The 19,912-nt window shown below is 35.1% G+C and overlaps 1 protein-coding gene across 2 annotated transcripts in view; it reads right to left on the bottom strand.

Annotated features, from left to right (window-relative positions):
• Positions 1 to 2,873: 2,873 nt before the first annotated feature.
• The window catches only part of CADM2 (cell adhesion molecule 2), a 394,474-nt gene continuing 377,435 nt past the window's right edge, over positions 2,874 to 19,912 (bottom strand). For both annotated transcript variants that reach the window (XM_068970221.1, XM_068970231.1), the window contains 2 exons: positions 3,819 to 3,944; positions 2,874 to 2,992 (listed from right to left, as the gene is read on the bottom strand). In XM_068970221.1, coding sequence (XP_068826322.1) covers positions 2,874 to 2,992; positions 3,819 to 3,944 — 245 coding nt within the window. The remainder of the gene's footprint in view (positions 2,993 to 3,818; positions 3,945 to 19,912) is intronic.

Genomic DNA, 19,912 nt, shown 5'->3' with positions numbered 1-19,912 from the left:
TGTGCGCACTCTTTTCATTACATTCTGTGGCTATGGTGCTTACTAAGCAATGACCGAATTTGGCTCTCTGGGCATAAAATGTGCACATTTCAGTCATAGTAATTGAAATGGTTCATTTATATATTTATTTCTCTTTTACTGATTTTTATAGAAATGAACAGAATTTTTACAATTTCTTTCATTGGTGGAAATCAAATAACTTTTTAAGATAGGAAAATATAACTCCATTGCTATTTACTTCCAGTAACTGAAATGATATCTAATTCATATCTATTTTAACTGTCAAAATATTTGATTAGAGCTCACAAATCATAATACACCAGTTAGTTTCTTTTAAAGGCTTCCAATGAGTTTTTATATTACTGTCAAGGGTTAAAAGAGTCAAAAGTCTTGAATTGTAACCAATTTTGTATTTCTAATTTTATAGTGCTATAAATAATGATTGAGTTATTTAGGCAACAGTTTAGCAGTTGGAGCCAAGTAGAATACAGATGAAATGAAGAGGAATGTAAATACAGCATCGTTGGAGAGTAGCAATTTTGTAAATGCACCCTGAAATTAGGCTTTAAATAGTAATTGATGATGCAGTTTATACAACTTACTTCTGTAATAAGAACCTTTCCATTTTGTACTAACAGAATGAATTTTGCTTTGTGGAGTCTTTCTAAAGATTATGCATTGAAAGATATGAACAGTTTATAAACCTATTCTAGTTTCAATGTGTCTAGTAGCACCTACCTGGTTCTCTCAAACTACCATACTATATTAACATATTATTGCATTTTTTCCACAGATGGTATGGAGTGAACTGTAAAAACAAGCATGCAATCACATCAATGCAGACTTATTTCCTTAAAATTGTCATACTGTATATGATTTATTATGTTAACACTCAACCACATCATATTATTTATTTTCTGTATATTCTGAAAAAGTGCTGCTTAACTGACATCGTCATTCTTCTTTTGAAAGAAATCAACAAGATAAATGCTTCAACAATCAAAAAAAATTAAGAGTCTAACGTCCTTAAAAGATTTATACTTTTCTGATAAATAATCTAAGATACAGCACCCTTGTCTTTCATTTGATATTAATACATGATGTCATACTCAACCATTCTCATTTCCCAAAAATAAATTCCAAGATATTATTCTTAAAACCATAGGTCATCATGCTTTCAGACATCACAAGTATAGCTTCCATATTGTCATATTCTTTTTCTTCCTAAAGGTGCAATTCTTGTCAATGGGAAAATAATTTTTATCTAACTGGATTTTTAATCTTTAGCATAGAGTATCAATAAATCTAATGACAGCTAATCTAGTAGTATTGTATTTTACTAGGAGAAATGATATGACTTCATTGACTCTGTGTCATATTTAAGAATACAGCATTTCTTAACGGTTAAATACATTGAAATTTCAGAAATAATCCAGAGAAAGAGACTTTCACCTTGAAAGTTAAAATTATGGCAGAAATTCTCTATCACTCACTGTTTCATATGTTTATACCTCACAAAATGCATAGACAGGAATTTAATATAAAGAATTAGTTCATTTATACAGAAAACATATCTCAAACACTTCTTTTTTGGCAAACCAACATAGGTAAGCAGCTCTGGAACTGCCAAATTAAAATTTGTAAATTTTTAGCAAACTAAGAGTTTATTTTTAGATTATTATTCAACTGTGGTTGTAATTTAAAACCTGAGGCTGTGCACTGGTTGTTAGCTTAAAATTACCTTTCCTTATAACATTGTGCTTCCATTGTATAACAAAAATTAACAAGAACTAGAAAAATTTGTTGTTGAACAGTGCTAGGACATACAGACAAAAATACTAATACATGTTATCTACTTATAATATTGGTTTAAGTAATATCTAAAGGGATACAATGGACATTAGAAAATGCTTACTCATGACTGATTACCTACAGCCAAAAAAGTTAAATATGTATCAAATAATGTTTAATTGGATTTATTATATGCACTATATACAGATACTAAAATGTTTCAAAATTGTGCCCTATGGATATTTCGGTTTTGTTTAGGAGGTGAGTCTTTATGGAGCAAATAAATTACAGAATCAAATTAGAGAAATGAATGAAGTCTTTGTGATTCCCAAAATGGTAAAATATTTGTAACAATTTATTGGTAGATGAAGCTAAAATAAGCTAATGATAGGATCTATATAATTATATAAGACAGCATGTCATGACTGTAATCCATATTCATGGCTCCTGTATCAAACACTATATTTTTAAATAGCAAATTGATACAGCTTTATCAGTATAATCTCAAATATTCCAGAATCTTTTCTTCAATAGTGTATTTCAGTTTGTGTTTTTTAGGGCTTATGGTTCCAAAACATGTCTTTGAAGATAGACATGTAGAAAACATCACAAACCTCTAACATCCAAATTGAACTTAAGCATGTTAGGTCTTTACCTAATCCTGTTCCTTGTGAAAGCTGTCCAGTGGCAGATTTACAAGGTCTTTGATTTAAAGGGAGCCAAAAATGAGGGGATGGGAGAAGCTCTGCATACTTTTTTTTTTCAATGTACAAAAACAATTCAATATCATGATCCAAGGAGATGATTAACATTGTTAAGGCTGTATATTCAAGCACTGTATGTTAAAAGAGCAATGGTGTGGAATTTACGTGGTAATAAATGTCCTGCATTATGGATGGTACGGTAATTAAAGAATGATGCTTTTGACAGCTGATTGTTGGCATACACTGGCTACGGATAGCAGTACGATATGGAAGTTAATAAAGGTAGCAGAAGATGGTAGAAATGAATTCTGAAAGATGATAGCCAGTTTTCTCCAGCAGCCAGCCTGGTACATAAAATTCAGAATCTTGGCCTGCATTTTAAATGAAATATTCTTTTTTTTCCTCAGCATTGACTTGGCTGCCCTCAGCATTGATAATGGCTGTGTCAGCATCTGGTGCATCTTCAGCTCCTTTAGCTTCATTTGTTAAATATGTTCCTGTGGGTGTTGGAAGAAAACCATGTTAGTTTTGTCAGAGTGGTAAAATAACCAGTGTTAAAGTCATATTCATTTAGGAAGAAACTTAGGCCAGATTTCTTATATGTTGAAACATATTCTGAGGTGTAAGAAACCATACAATTCACCCTTCTAAAGTTGTACACTGTCTTTTGGTTTTCAGGTGTATGTTGCAGATGAAGCTGTGTGCAGGTTAACTAGAAGCAACTGCCAAACTGGCATGGGTAATGAGTACTTTGATTTATTTAATGACGGCTACAGACCATGTGATCCACTCATCTGTAGCAATCAGGGCCCTTTGTTCAGATGTTAATAATGATCACATCAAATGTGTCAACATTCATTTTAGTAACTCCATTTAAAAGTAGATTATACCAATAGTTTTCTACCTAACCCATTGCAAAAAAATCACATATTTTCCTCATTAATATGGCCACATATGTGTCCATAGACTTTCAAACAGAAACATTACCAAATGATTAATATTAGAGTTGAATTTCAGTCCTAGAGATATACTACAAACTCGCTCCCATATTTCTTTTTTATTTTCCTGACCAGTGATTCACTATGTGACTTCTGGCTATTGGCTAAGTTTTATTTTGCTAAGCCAATCCAACTTTAACTTTGAGTAAAATAATTAAGAATTCTCTGAAATAATTTAGTATTCAGATCTCTCAATTTCAACCCTCATCACACACACACACACAAACAAACACACACACACACACAGAATAACATTTCATGATGAAGCTAGTCTTTAGAATTTTTTTTTGTGAAATTTAAGAATGCCTTATTATATATAACCTACCTTTATGTCTTGCCAGATATCGTCCAAGCAAAAATATAGAACACAGAGTGACAAATACAACTACAGCCACAATTCCTCCTATAAGAGCATGATCAGGGCCAGTCTGGCCAGCCAGAGCATTGGGATCTTGAAAAAAGAGAAAAAAATTATTGTTTTAGTGTGATTTTAGACATAGACTACATATCTGCATTAGAATGAGTTGTTTTGGAAAGTAGCACACTAAAATAAAGTTTTTTTTGTTTTTTTTTTTTTGTTTTTTAACGTGCATTACACCAGTCATCTAGTCAACAGATATTGAGGAAATAACATTTGACACATAAATTACCATTGCCACTGTGTTTACATTTTAAGAGAGAGACAGTAAACAAATACACATATATGACTTTGTATAGTTATATGCCTTTTCTTTCTCCTCTTCTCCACCTGAAAATATGTGCATTTTTAAATGTGACAAACACAACTCTATCATTTAAAAATACAATTATGCATAGGAAAGGCTGGGATTAGAGATTATAACAATTATACAAATATACAAATATTATACAAATTATACAAATATTATTTTATACAAATACATTATACAAATATCATTTAAAGCTGAGGAAACTGATGAACTTCCTAAGGGAGAGAGTCTAGATAGAGAGCAGAAAAAGTCTGAAAATGGAGACCTGAAAAGTTCCCATATTTAAAGTCTGACAGAAGTTGCTTCCAGCAGAGAAGATTGAGAAGGAGGGAAAAGTGGGGTAGGAAGAGATCCTGGCGAGCAAACAGTAATTGCTTAAAGGAAAAATCATTTTTTAAGGAGAGGAGGGTGTTACAAGCTGTGTTGTATTATTGATTGAGGGAGGAGGATGAATACTCAACATTAAGGATTAAATGTCTGTTGCACTTGTAGCTTTAAGGGAAGTGGTTGGAAATATTAGATTACTGATATACTTTTACATTCTGCTTTTGTTAAGATATTATAGGAGAGAGCTGAGCCTAGTAGAGGATGGCCAGTTTTCAAGCAGAAATAAAAAGATCAAAGGAAGCTCAGATGTGAGTACTTAAAAGTTTGGAAAAATCAATTATTTATAAAAGTTGCATAATAAGAGATAAAACTAAATGAAGTTTTGAGCAACAAAACATACTAAGGCTCAGCTCTGTGGCAAAGGTCAGATTGAGTATACTGCCTACCATCCAGGGTCCATTGTGTGCATAGCTTCAGGAGAACTGCGTACAGTCTACAATCTACAAGAGAGTTTCAGAGGGAGATAGGAAACAAATAAATTAGGTCTGGCAATTCCGCTTTCAAAAAGTCTTGAAATATGGTTATATGTACAAGAATCTGACAAATAGATTAGGAGTCTACTTTGTTTTTAATGGAACTACTGTGCCAAAGAAGCCTGTACCTAGTTAGAAAAGAAAGAAAAAGAAAGAAAAGTCTGATAATTGAACAATCAAAAATGTCTAGACTACTAAACGTGGTGAAAACAAGAAGTGGCCTATAAGACCTGTGTAGTCCCCATGAGAGCATATGACCAAACACCTACTTTCAGTGTGGCCACAGAGCATGACTGACAAGGCTGAACTTCCTGTAAGATAGACTTGGAGGAAGGCAAAAAGAATGATCAGAAGAGAAGCTAGTTTCTTTAGGGACTATAACTGTTGCCAAGGCAAAGGGAAATTTTCATGCCAGTCTGCAATATTTTCATAATTATTATGGATCAATGACTACTCGGTGTTTCCCATTATTCCTCTATTTCCAAAAGAGAGCACTTATATTAAGGAGGGCTTTTCCTGGAGCTTTTCTGGTAGCTCAGCTGGTAAAGAATCCACCTACAATGCAGGAGACTCCAGTTTGATTCTTGGGTTGGAAAGTTCCCCTGAAGGAAGGCATGGCAACCCACTTCAATATTCTTGGCTGGAGAATCCCATGGACAGAGGAGCCTGGTGGGGCTACAGTCCATGGGGTTGCAGAGTCGGACAAAACTGAGCAACTAAGCACAGCACAGGGCTTTTCCTGACTGTTCTATCACTGTATTTTGTACATGGGGTGGAAAAGAGCACTGAAACTTGTGTTTTGTTTCATTTATCCCTGAGCTAATGCATTTGGAAATGATGAAAATAATTGTGCATATTTGAGGACCTTGGTCATTGAGGTGGGTACACAAGTTTGATGGGACTCTAGGTTATCTCTTTGGACAAGATAGGGCAATGGTTTATGTGACAAAAAGAAGGTAAAAAATATTTGGTGATCAGAAGGCTAATATGGGCAGAGCTTTCTAGCTGATAACAAATTTGCTTCCTTTATTTTTCAGTGCACAGAGCTAGACATTTACCAACTTCACTGGCAGTTGCATCTGAACCATACGATTTGTGTTCTAGACAGGTGAAGGAAGGCCCAGCTAATAAAAGTCTCCCCCATGTAACCATCCAGAGTGATAGCAGGAGGTATGAGTTGAAATTAAGAGAACCACAAGAATAAGTCAGGCCACAGGTCACTGAATCTCCACCTGGAAGAAAATTGTTGCCCAACTAATAATACAGGCATCATCAGACTGCTTGAGGAGAAAAATAAAACCTTTATTTTGAAACACTGAACATTGAAAAAAGTAAAATTGTCACAGCAGCTATTGTTAATTTAGCTTTCTATTATACACAGGAGGAAAAAATAAATCTGCCATTCCTCTGAATACCCTATTCCTAGCTTAGATATATCAGAGTCAGTTTCAAATTCCACCTCCTGCTCAAGTTCCCAAATTCAGTTCAGTTCAGTTCAGTTCAGTTGCTCAGTTGTGTTCTATTCTTGGTGACCCCATGAACCACAGCACACCAGGCCTCCCTGTCCATCACCAACTCCTGGAGTCCACTCAAACCCATCTCCATCGAGTCAATGATGCAATCCAGCCATCTCATCATCTGTCGTCCCCTTCTCCTCTTGCCCTCAGTCTTTCCCAGCATCAGGGTCTTTTTCAATGAGTCAGCTCTTCGCAAGAGGTGGCCAAAGTATTGGCATTTCAGCTTTAGCATCAGTCCTTCCAATGAACACCCAGGACTGGTCTGCTTTAGGATGGACTGGTTGGATCTCCTTGCAGTCCAAGGGACTCTCAAGAGTCTTCTCCAATAGCACAGTTCAAAAGCATCAATTCTTTGGTGTTCAGCTCTCTTTATAGCCCAATTCTCACATCCACACATGACCACTGGAAAAACCATAGCCTTGACTAGATGGACCTTTGTTGGCAAAGTAATGTCTCTGCTTTTAATATGCTGTCTACGTTCATCATAACTTTCCTTCCAAGGAGTAAGTGTCTTTTAATTTCATTGCTGCAATCACCACCTGCAGTGATTTTGGAGCCAAGAAAATAAAGTCAGCCTCTGTTTCTACTCTTTCCCCATCTATCTGCCATGAAGTGATGGGACTGGATGCCATGATCTTCATTTTCTGAATGTTGAGCGTTAAGCCAAATTTTTCACTCTTCTCTTTCATTTTCATCAAGAGGCTCTTTAGTTCTTCACTTTCTGCCATAAGGGTGGTATCATCTGCATATAAATATGTCCATTTCATTTGCTGAATATCTCTCAGAACTGAGCACCTTTTTGGAAGCTGTGAAATCGCTCTTGCTAGTGCATCTGCACCTGTCTTCTTTCCTGAAGGTAAGTTCTGCGAATTGGTATTGCTGGATCACAGAATGTAAACATTTTAAAATAATTTTGATTGTCTTTAGTCCATTGTATATTCTTGCCTCCTTTGTCAAAGATAAGGTGTCCATAGGTGCGTGGATTTATCTCTGGGCTTTTTATTTTGTTCCATTGATCTGTATTTCTGTCTTTATGCCAGTACCATACTGTCTTGACTGTGGCTTTGTAGTAGAGCCTGAAGTCAGGCAGGTTGATTCCTCCAGTTCCATTCTTCTTTCTCAAGATTGCTTTGGCTATTCGAGGTTTTTTGTATTTCCATACAAATTGTGAAATTATTTGTTCTAGCTCCGTGAAAAATACCGTTGATAGCTTGATAGGGATTGCATTGAATCTATACATTGCTTTGGGTAGTATACTCATTTTCACTGTATTGATTCTTCCAATCCATGGACATAGTATATTTCTCCATCTATTAGTGTCCTCCTTGATTTCTTTCACCATTGTTTTATAGTTTTCTATATATAGGTCTTCAGTTTCTTTAGGTAGATATATTCCTAAGTATTTTATTCTTTTCATTGCAATGGTGAATGGAATTGTTTCCTTAATTTCTATTTCTATTTTCTCATTATTAGTGTACAGGAATGCAAGGGATTTCTGTGTGTTGATTTTATGTCCTGCAACTTTACTATATTCATTGATTAGCTCTAGTAATTTTCTGCTGGAGTCTTTAAGGTTTTCTATGTAGTGGATCATGTCATCTGCAAAGAGTGAGAGTTTTACTTCTTCTTTTCCAATTTGGATTCCTTTTATTTCTTTTTCTTCTCTGATTGCTGTGGCCAAAACTCCCAAAACTATGTTAAATAGTAATGGTGAAAGTGGGCACTCTTGTCTTGTTCCTGACTTTAGGGGAAATGCTTTCAATTTTTCACCATTGAGGATAATGTTTGCTGTGGGTTTGTCATATATAGCTTTTATTATGTTGAGATACGTTCCATCTATTCCTGCTTTCTGGAGAGTTTTTATCATAAATGGATGTTGAATTTTGTCAAAGGCTTTCTCTGCATCTATTGAGATAATCATATTTTTTTCAACTTTTATTTTTATTTTTTTTTAACTTTTATTTTATTTTTTTCAATCTTTTATTTGTTAACTTGTTAATGTGGCGTACAAGTGGTGCTAGAAAAACTGGTCACTCACTTGTAAAAGAATGAAACTAGAACACTTTCTAACACCATACACAAAAATAAACTCAAGATGGATTAAAGATCTAAACATAAGGCCAGAAACTATAAAACTCCTAGAGGAGAACATAGGCAAAACACTCTCCGACATACATCACAGCAGGATCCTCTATGACCCACCTCCCAGAATATTGGAAATAAAAGCAAAAATAAACAAATGTGACCTAATTAAACTTAAAAGTTTCTGCACAACAACGGAAACTATAAGCAAGGTGAAAAGACAGCCTTTGGAATGGGGGAAAATAATAGCAAATGAAGCAACTGACAAACAACTAACTTCAAAAATATACAAGCAACTCCTGCAGTTCAATTCCAGAAAAATAAACGACCCAATCAAAAAATGGGCCAAAGAACTAAATAGACATTTCTCCAAAGAAGACATACGGATGGCTAACAAACACATGAAAAGATGCTCAACATCACTCACTATCAGAGAAATGCAAATCAAAACCACAACGAGGTACCATTTCACTCCAGTCAGAATGGCTGCAATCCAATAAGTCTATAGCTATAAATGCTGGAGAGGATGTGGAGAAAAGGGAACCCTCTTACACTGCTGGTGGGAATGCAAACTAGTACAGCCACTATGGAGAACAGTGTGGAGATTCCCTAAAAAACTGGAAATAGAACTGCCTTATGACCCAGCAATCCCACTGCTGGGCATACACACTGAGGAAACAAGAATTGAATGAGACACATGTACCCCAATGTTGATCGCAGCACTGTTTATAATATCCAGGACATGAAAGCAACCTAGATGTCCATCAGCAGGTGAATGGATAAGAAAGCTGTGGTACATATACACAATGGAGTATTACTCAGCCATTAAAAAGAATACATTTGAATCAGTTCTGATGAGATGGATGAAACTGGAGCCTATTATACAGAGTGAAGTAAGCCAGAAAGAAAAACACCAATACAGTATACTAACACATATATATGGAATTTAGAAAGATGGTAATGATAACCCTGTATGCGAGACAGCAAAAGAGACACAGATATATAGAACAGTCTTTTGGACTCTATGGGAGAGAGTGAGGATGGGATGATTTGGGAGAATGGCATTGAAACATGTATAATATCATATATGAAATGAATCACCAGTCCAGGTTCGAAAGATGACACTGGATGCTTGAGGCTGGTGCACTGGGATGACCCAGAGGGATGGCATGGGGAGGAAGGTGGGAGGGGGGTTCAGGATGGGGAACACATGTATACCTGTGGTGGATTGATGTTGATGTATAGCAAAACCAATACAACATTGTAAAATAATTAACCTCCAATTAAAATAAATAAATTTATATTTTTAAAAATTTTAAAAAATAAAATAAAGTAATTTTGATAAACTGCCAAATTACATTGCATAAAAATTGTATAAATTCATCCTCCACGAACACCACATGATTTCCCATATAGTATTAACAGCAGATACTCCAGGAAGTTCAGCAGTAAAGAATCTGTTGCCAATGCAGAATATGCAAGATATATGGGTTCAATCCCTGGGTTGGGAAGGTCTTCTAGAGAAAGGAATGTCAACCCACTCCAGTACTTTTGTCTGGACAATTCGATGGACAGAGGAGCCTGGTGGGCTACAGTTCATGGGGCCACAAAGAGTCAGACACAACTGAGCACACACACACACACACATACTGTAATTGAAGAAAAAAAATGTCTAATATAATATTGAAGTGTTAAATATTAGTATTATTAAATTATAAGCTAACATAAATGTGTCTAAATATATATATTTCCCACATTACTGCATTAATTCTGTACTATTTATGAAATCTATTTTCCATTCAAAATTTATGTTTTGATGGCTCTCTCCCTAAAAAAGATTAACCTTTTAAGCTGCTTGTTTTTATATACCTTCATTTTATGGTCTTTTGATCCATAGATACATCTTACAATTTTATGTAATCAAATCTATCAAAGTTTTGTATTATGATGTCTGACTTGTGGATCCTGATTTGAAATGCTTTTGTTATGATAATATTATACATAAGAATTGCTGTTATAATCTAACACTTTTATTATTTTATTTAATTTATCTAAAATGTATTTTGGTCTGTGATTTGAGGCTGAAGCATACAATATGACTTTAATTCTTCTTTGACAGACAGTTGTATCCCACATTATTTCTTTCATCAATATTTTTGTCGCTTACCATAAACTAAATGTCTACCTATTTTATGTGTTGAATCTATATATACAATCCTATGCTAATACTGTAGTTTTTTAAAAATCATTTTGCTGTCCTGGAGAAGTCTCAGGTCAGTATATTTTTGCAAGAAACAAAAATATAAGAGATTGCTTATTGGAATTGTACTGATTTACAGGTAGATGTCTTTTATATGGGCTTCCCTGGTAACTCAGTTGGTAAGAATCTGCCTGCTATGCAGGAGACCCAGGTTCCCTCCTTAGGTCAGGAAGATCCTCTGGAGGTGGAAATGCCAACCCACTCCAATATTGTTGCCTGGGAACTCTCATGGACAGAAGGGCTTGGTGGGCTACAGTCCATGGAGTCCCAAAGAGTTGGACATGACTGAGAGATTAACATTTTCACTTTCATTTTCCTTTTATATAGTGCATTTTCCAGGATCATGGTATGACTCTTCAATTATTTAAGTCTTTAGTACTGTCTTTTAGTAAATTGTATAGGTTTCTGATACAGGACCTACATATCTTTGTTAATGCTATTTCTCATTAAAAATAATATTTTCAGTATTTTGAAAGATTTTAATATTATTAAATGTTACTACTTTGTCATTAAACTGAAGCCTTCTTTTTATTCCATTCATGGTTTTGTACTCTATTTTCTAAAGCATTATATCTAGCATTTGTAAATATTATATTTTTCATTTTTATTTCCTCACCATCAAACTTACTTAGTTTTATATATTATTTTTCTACTGATCTAGATAGTACTTTCTGAACAATAATGACAATTACATTCTGATTCTGATGATCTCAGAAATGCATCAAAAATTTAAACAGACTAGCCACAATCCTCTTTTTGACATTGTTTACTGTAGGTCAATATCTAGAGTTACTTTTACAGTTTCCATTGATCTAAAATTAGATAAAAAAGAAATTTATATCAACCCTTGATCATATGAACCACACATCTTGTCAAAAGAAAATTTCATGATGACAGTATCTTTGATTCTTGAATATCTGAGAATTAGTGCATTGTCAATAACACTGAACTAGCTAAAGAATCCCTGGTTTTTATCTTTTTGAATTGATAATAATGAAAAACAAATTGTTAGTGTTTTGACAGTTGGTTTTGACTCCCTTTCCTACTAAATAACTCCGAAATCATTTGCATTTATCTTGTTTCCTTCTCCTCGAAGATAAATCTGAAATTGTTGACTTTTTTTAAGTGACCTGCATTTTTCACATTATTGCTGTTGAAACATTTTGGATTTGCTGCATTATATTTGGATCTTTTAGCTGAATATATTTTGTACTTTGTCTCTAGTCAGAAGTTTGCTTTGCTTGCAAACATACTTTTTTATTAAAATCAGTTAAGATCATTTGCTTTTGACTTATGAATTTTTTTCCACTCTATTTTTGATTAACAACTGTTCTTTCCATTCTCTTTCTTGGAAAATTGAATTATATACTGGTAGAAACTCCAGCAATGTCAAGGAATGCTCAAACTAACTCACAATTGCACTCATCTCACACACTAGTAAAGTAATCCTCAAAATTCAACAAGCCAGGCTTCAGCAATACGTGAACCGTGAACTTCCAGGTGTTCAAGCTGGTTTTAGAAAAGGCAGAGGAATCAGAAATCAAATTGTCAACATTTGCTGGATCATTGAAAAAGCAAGAGAGTTCCAGAAAAACATCTATTTCTGCTTGATTGACTATACCAAAGCCTTTGACTGTGTGGATCACAATACACTGTGGAAAATTCTGAGAGAGATGGGAATACCAGACCACTTGTCCTGCTTCTTGAGAAATCTGTATGCAGGTCAGGAAGCAACAGTTAGAACTGGACATGGAACAACACACTGGTTCCAAATAGGAAAAGGAGTACATCAAGGCTGTGTATGGTGACCCTGCTTATTTAACTTCTATGCAGAGTACATCATGAGAAACGCTGGACTGGAAGAAACACAAGCTGGAATCAAGATTTCCGGGAGAAATATCAATAACCTGATATGTAGATGACATTATCCTTATGGCAGAAAGTGAAGAGAAAATAAAAAGCTTCTTGATGAAAGTGAAAGGGGAGAATGAAAAAGTTGGCTTAAAGCTCAACATTCAGAAAACTAAGATCACGGCATCTGGTCCCATCACTTCATGAGAAATAGATGGGAAAACAGTGGAAACAGTGTCAGACGTTATTTTGGGGGGCTCCAAAATCATGGCAGATGGTGACTGCAGCCATGAAATTAAAAGACGCTTACTCCTTGGAAGGAAAGTAATGACCAACCTAGATAGCATCTTCAAAAGCAGAGACATTATTTTGCCAACAAAGGTTCGTCTAATCAAGGCTATGGTGTTTCCAGTGGTCATGTATGGATGTGAGAGTTGGACTGTGAAGAAAGCTGAGTGCCGAAGAATTGATGCTTTTGACCTGTGGTGTTGGAGAAGACTGTTGAAAGTCCCTTGGACTGCAAGGGGATCCAACCAGTCCATCTTAAAGGAGACCAGTCCTGGGATTTCTTTGGAAGGACTGATGCTGAAGCTGAAATTCCAATAGTTTTGCCACCTCATGTGAAGAGTCGACTCATTGGAAAAGACTTTGATGCTGGGAGGGATTGGGGGCAGGAGGAGAAGGGGACAACAGAAGATGAGATGGCTGGATGGCATCACAAACTCGATGGACATAAGTTTGGGTAAACTCTGGGATTTGGTGATGGACAGGGAGGCCTGGTGTGCTGTGATTCACGGAGTCACAAAGAGTAGGACATGACTGAGTGACTGATCTGAACTGAGAAACTTCATATTTTATGTTCCATGTATGTCTTCCCATCTTTCCTATTTTATAAATTATTTTACTAATTTTATGTTTTGCTGTATCATGTTTTCCAGGCTTGTTATCTGTTTAGATGGTTTTACTTTCTATCACAATTTTTCCTTATTTCTTCCTAAAGGTTTGTTATTCGCTGACTTTGGTTTAACCACATCATCTATTTAATATTGCTCTGTTCTTACTTAGTGAATATTTTAACTATTTTTATATGATTGACAAGAAAAAGTGATAGTTTGACAATATTTTCCTCATCTTAGTGTAATAATTCTATTTAAATATCTGGGATAATGATTTTTCCTGGTATGCATGTATTATTTCTCTTATTGCACTCATTTTTATGGGATGCAGATTGAATTTTAAAATTATGTTTACACATCATTGCATTTTCTTTTCTTATTTTCATTCTTAACGTTGACATGTTCAGAAGAGGGATTCTCTTTTCTGAGGCTGGTGTTCATTCCTGCTCAGTTGTAATGCCATGGACCACTGCAGCTACAAAAGAGATTTTTGTAACTGTTAAATGAATCATATGACATCTTTAACTAGTGAATGGTTTGAAGAAAGTGCCTTGAGATGTAAATCACTCTTGGTGAAAGATTTCATTGATTTTATACACTTTTGCTTAAAATCTTCACTTTCATAGTAAAGTTTCAGATAACATATAACCTATCACCCTTTTTTGTACAATTTATACAAAGAAAACTTGATAGATTAGAATTCATTTTAGATCAATTAAAATTTATGATGTTCATTATTGAATATTTTCACATGCATTTATATAAATAGAAATAAGGCAGAGAAAATCATAATATTTATATATATTTGACCTTACTGATCAGTGTTCTGCATATATTTTTATAATCTATAAAAGAAAGATTTCAACCGTTAGCCTTCATCTCATAAAATAAATCAACATATAGTCCTAGGATTTTTAAGATTTCAAAGCTAGCATATTTATAGAGACTGCTACTTTGCATGTCTACTTGTAAATCTAGTTTTTCAAGCTAACACTTTTGGTTATGTTCTTTATTTTTCCCCCATAACTGTTAGAACTCAAAGTCTATCCTTAATTTCTATTTTTAGCAAGTGAAACAAGTGATTGAGACTTAGGACCAGATAAATATCACTTGAACAAGGCAGAGATAATATATAACATAAATGGCTAAGTCTCAGTGGGAATCTCTCATACATCCTTTCTCTCGTCCCTCTCCTACTGGCATAGCACTGAAAAGATGAAGTATAACCTTCTGAAGTCTCTGTATAGGTTTCAGAGTATGTATTATTATTCAGATAAAAATATCCTGTGTCTTTAAAGACCATTATTCATTATCAAGCATTGACCTTAAGACTTGCTGGAGTTAGCCTGTTAACATGAGAGCCAGTAAATTCCAATAGATTTGGCAATATATTAGAAATCTTTTGTACTTGAGACAATGCACAGAATGTGAATATTGTAGAATTAAAACTTTATGAGGAGTAAATCCTTGGTGGTCCAGTGGTTAGGACTTCATGCTTCCACTGCAGGGGGTACTGGTTTGATCCCTGGTTGGGAACTAAACTTCCACAAGCTGCTCAGTAGAATCAAAAAAAAAAAAAAAAAAAAAAACCCTAAAACAAATAAAAACTTTTTGAGAATAAAATCGTTCAGTTACAGTTACTGGACTCTCAATAGAGGATTCCAAAGAGACAATCGTGTTAAATAACAATATTTGTGATTAGTAATTATGACATTTAGAAGAGTAGAAAATAACCTTAAAGTATAATTTTATTTAACAATCATAATATGGACAAGTACTAAACTATGTGGGGATTCCCAGGTGGTGCTAGTGGTAAAGAACCCATCTGCCTATGCAGGAGACTTAAGAGATGCTGGTTCGATCCTCAGGTTGGGAAGATCCCTTGGAGGAGGGCTTTGTAACCCACTCAAGTATTCTTGCCCGGAGTATCCCATGGACAGAAGAGCCCTGCAGGCTACAGTCCATGGGGTCACGAAGAACAGGACACATCGGAAGTGACTTAACACACACAGCACGCCCTAAATTATTTAATTATATCTCTAAAATCATTGCTGGGGTTTTCTACCATCATGTGTCTAGTCTGTCATGTTTTGTTCCTATAAATAAGAAGTGAAAACACTAAAGAAAGAATACCTAAGTTTCCAAGGTCAAGCAAGGAGAAATTAAAAACACTGCACACTTTTTAATCCAAGTATTAGAATTATTTTACAAACATATTTTATTATACATGATTTTTCATTTTAATAAAATGGTAATGAAATGAAACTTTTATGTAAATATTTTAAAATTAAGTTCTGAGACCATTTTTTTTAAAAAAATGATCATCCTTATATAGTAAAATAAATGTTTTCAAAGCCAAACTTGGATTATCAGTTATAATTTATTTTAATTTCTTTATATTATTTTATTTTATTATTTTTTAAAATTTAAATTTATTTTAATTGGAGGTTAATTACTTTACAATATTGTATTGGTTCTGCCATATATCAGCATGAATCCGCCATGGGTGTACACATGTTCCCCATTCTGAAACCCCCTTCCATCTCCCTCCCCATACCATCCCTCCGGGTCATCCCAGTGCACCAAGCATCCTGTATCGAACCTGAACTGGTGATTCGTTTCTTATATGATATTATACATGCTTCAGTGCCATTCCCCCAAATCATCCCACCCTCACTCTCTCCCACAGAGTCCAAAAGTCTGTTCTATACATCTGTGTCTCTTTTGCTGTCTTGCATACAGGGTTATTGTTACCATCTTTCTAAATTCCTTATATATGTGTTAGTATACTGCATTGGTGTTTTTCTTTCTGGCTTACTTAACTCTGTATAATAGGCTCCAGTTTCATCCATCTCATTAGAACTGATTCAAATGTATTCTTTTTAATGGCTGACTAATACTCCATTGTGTATATGTACCACAGCTTTCTTTTTTTTTTTTTAATTTTAAAATCTTTAATTCTTACATGTGTTCCCAAACATGAACCCCCCTCCCACCTCCCTCCCCATAACATCTTTGTGGGTCATCCCCATGCACCAGCCCCAAGCATGCTGTATCCTGCGTCAGACATAGACTGGCGATTCAATTCTTACATGATAGTATACATGATAGAATGCCATTCTCCCAAATCATCCCACCCTCTCCCTCTCCCTCTGAGTCCAAAAGTCCATTATACACAGCTGTGTCTTTTCTTCTGTCTTGCATACAGGGTCATCATTGCCATCTTTCTAAATTCCATATATATGTGTTAGTATACTGTATTGGTGTTTTTCTTTCTGGCTTACTTCACTCTGTATAATCGGCTCCAGTTTCATCCATCTCATCAGAACTGATTCACATGAATTCTTTTTAATGGCTGAGTAATACTCCATTGTGTATATGTACCACACCTTTCTTATCCATTCATCTGCTGATGGACTGATAAAAAGTCTTTAAGGACATACACTATAACAAGCACGTTAAGTCATCTCTTTGTATTTGTAAAGAAATTTTTATGTTTCTTTTTTTTACTAAAATCTAATAAAAAACTAACTACAAAATTGTTTAAATGTCAAAGTGCAGGAATGGTATTTAATTAAATATTGAAAAATAGAGTTGGAAAAGCTAGAGTGACCAGAAAAGGATAAATTAGTGAGGAGAAGCAAATGCCTCTTATGCAAAAGTCACCAAACCTAATTTCCTAGTAACAACCACCAGAGCCATGAAATGTGAAGACTTAAACAAAAGCAGAGTAGAATAAATTTAAACAAAATATAATACTGGAATATATTATAAGAGTAATTTGAACAATAAAGCCACTTCAGCTCATTTCAGTCACTCAGTTGTGTCCAACTCTTTGCGACCCCATGGACTGCAATACGTCAGGCTTTCCTGTCCTTCATCATCTCTTGGAGCTTGCTCAAATTCATGCCCATCAAGTCAGTGATGCTATCCAACCATCTCATCCTCTGTTGTTCACTTCTCCTCTTGCCTTCAGTCTTTCCCAGCATCAGAGTCTTTTCCAAAGAGTCACTTCTTCCCACCAAGTGGCCAAAATATTGGAGATTCAGCTTCAGTATCAGTCCTTCCAATGAATAGTCAGGACTGATTTCCTTTAGAATTGAGTGGTTGGATCTTCTTGCATTCCAGGAACTCTCGAGAGTCTTCTCCAACACCACAGTTCAAAAGTATCAATTCTTTGCCTCTCAGCTTTCTTCATGGTCCAACTCTCACATATATTTCACAATATAAACCACTTTTGTTTATATTTTATGTTTGTTTTGGAGTTTATGTGTGCTCAATCATTCAGTCACGTCCTACTTTTGTTGACCCCATGGACTATAGCTCACCAGGCTCTTCTGTCCATGGGGTATCCCAGCAAGAATACTGGAGTGGGTTGCCATTTCCTCCTCCAGGGGATCTTCCAGGCACAGGGATCAAACTAACATCTGCATCTCCTGCATTGGCAGGCAGATTCTTTACCACTGAGCCACCTGGGAAACCCTGTATATATATATATATATATACACACACACACGTGTGTATTTATAAATATATCTCTGGTATTTTGTTACAGCCTGCACTAATACAGAAACTCTAATATGCTGTTTTTCATGTATTAGCTCAGTTGAATTATGTGAAAATTTCAGGTGATGGAAAATAGATTTGGGGAATTCTGGAAATATATTTTCATCCCCAGCCAATGGCCTACAGACAAGTAGAACACCTAAGACTGCACAGATTATGCACATGTCCTTTATGTGACTTACAAGTAATTCAGTTGTGCATTGTATTAGGTGCTGCAGTGAGTTGCATTACAAACCTTGCCCTCTCTCTGCTCACACACCAGTTTCATAGTGGTTAAGATGCAGTGAGTGATGTCAAGGATGTCAGATGAAATCAGAATTGGGGTGACACTCTGTTGTACTATGTTGTACACAAATAGAAAAAAAGTGGTAAATGAAACAGAAAAGTCAGTGAAACTTTTTCAAGTAGAAGATATTGCTCACAAAATTCGGGACTTACAAATCATTTACACCAAACCCCAGAGAACTTTCTACTATCAGATTGGCTCTGAGTGGTTTTCTTTCTTTTTCTTTTTTCTTTTTTTTTGGTAGGATAATTAGAAAATCCTGATTTTCCTTATTTTTTAATTTTTTTAATTTTTATTTTTACTTTATTTTGCTTTACAATACTGTATTGGTTTTGCCATACACTGACATGAATCAGCCAAGGGTGTACATGATTTCCCAATCCTGAACCACCCTCCCACCTCCCACCCCATATCATCTCTCTGGATCATCCCCATGCACCAGCCCCAAGCATCCTGTATCCTGTATCAAACATAGACTGGAGATTTGTTTCTTACACGATAGTATACATGTTTCAATGCCATTCTCCCAAATCATCCCACCCTCTCCCTCTCCCACAGAGTCCAAAAGTCTGTTCTATACATCTGTGTCTCTTTTGCTGTCTCACATACAGGGTTATCATTACCATCTTTCTAAATTCCATATATATGTGTTAGTGTACTGTATTGGTGTTTTTCTTTCTGGCTTACTTCACTCTGTATAATAGGCTCCAGTTTCATCCACTTCATTAGAACTGATTCAAATGTATTCTTTTTAATGGCTGAGTAATGCTCCACTGTGTATATGTACCACAGCTTTCTTATCCATTCATCTGCTGATGGACATCTAGGTTGTTTCCATGTCCTGGATATTATAAACAGTGCTGTGATGAACATTGGGGTACATGTAACCTCATCTTTAGAATGTGAATACTTCTTATTTTCTAGTATTGTCAAAGACTATGTGCTGTCTTTCATGAAGGGCTTAGAAGGATATCTGACACATTGTAATATATGCACTATCTAAACACTAGTTAAATGAGGGAGAAGAAGTTGGAAAGTATAACCTTCTGTGTAGAAACTACATGTTTCTTTTTTTGGTTTTTAGAAAGATTCTTTTAGGATTTTGACTCTATGCAGTAATAGTGAAGCATTCTGAGCTTCTGAATGTTTGAAAGATGGGGGGATAGGAATAGCAGAAGATTTGTTTAACATGAAAGCATGGGATAAAATGAATCTTATGGGAGTCTGACAATGGATGATTAAATGAGAGAATAATTTATTGAATATTTAATCTGTGCCAGGTTCTGTATTGCAAATGGCTTACTTTATCCAATACATGTAAAATGTTGACTTAGAGACTCACAGTTATTGTTAACATAAAGATTGATAAACTC

This window comes from Capricornis sumatraensis, chromosome 1 (assembly GCF_032405125.1).
Source record: "Capricornis sumatraensis isolate serow.1 chromosome 1, serow.2, whole genome shotgun sequence".
NCBI lineage: Eukaryota > Metazoa > Chordata > Mammalia > Artiodactyla > Bovidae > Capricornis > Capricornis sumatraensis.
This window is presented reverse-complemented; position numbering and strand designations above follow the sequence as displayed.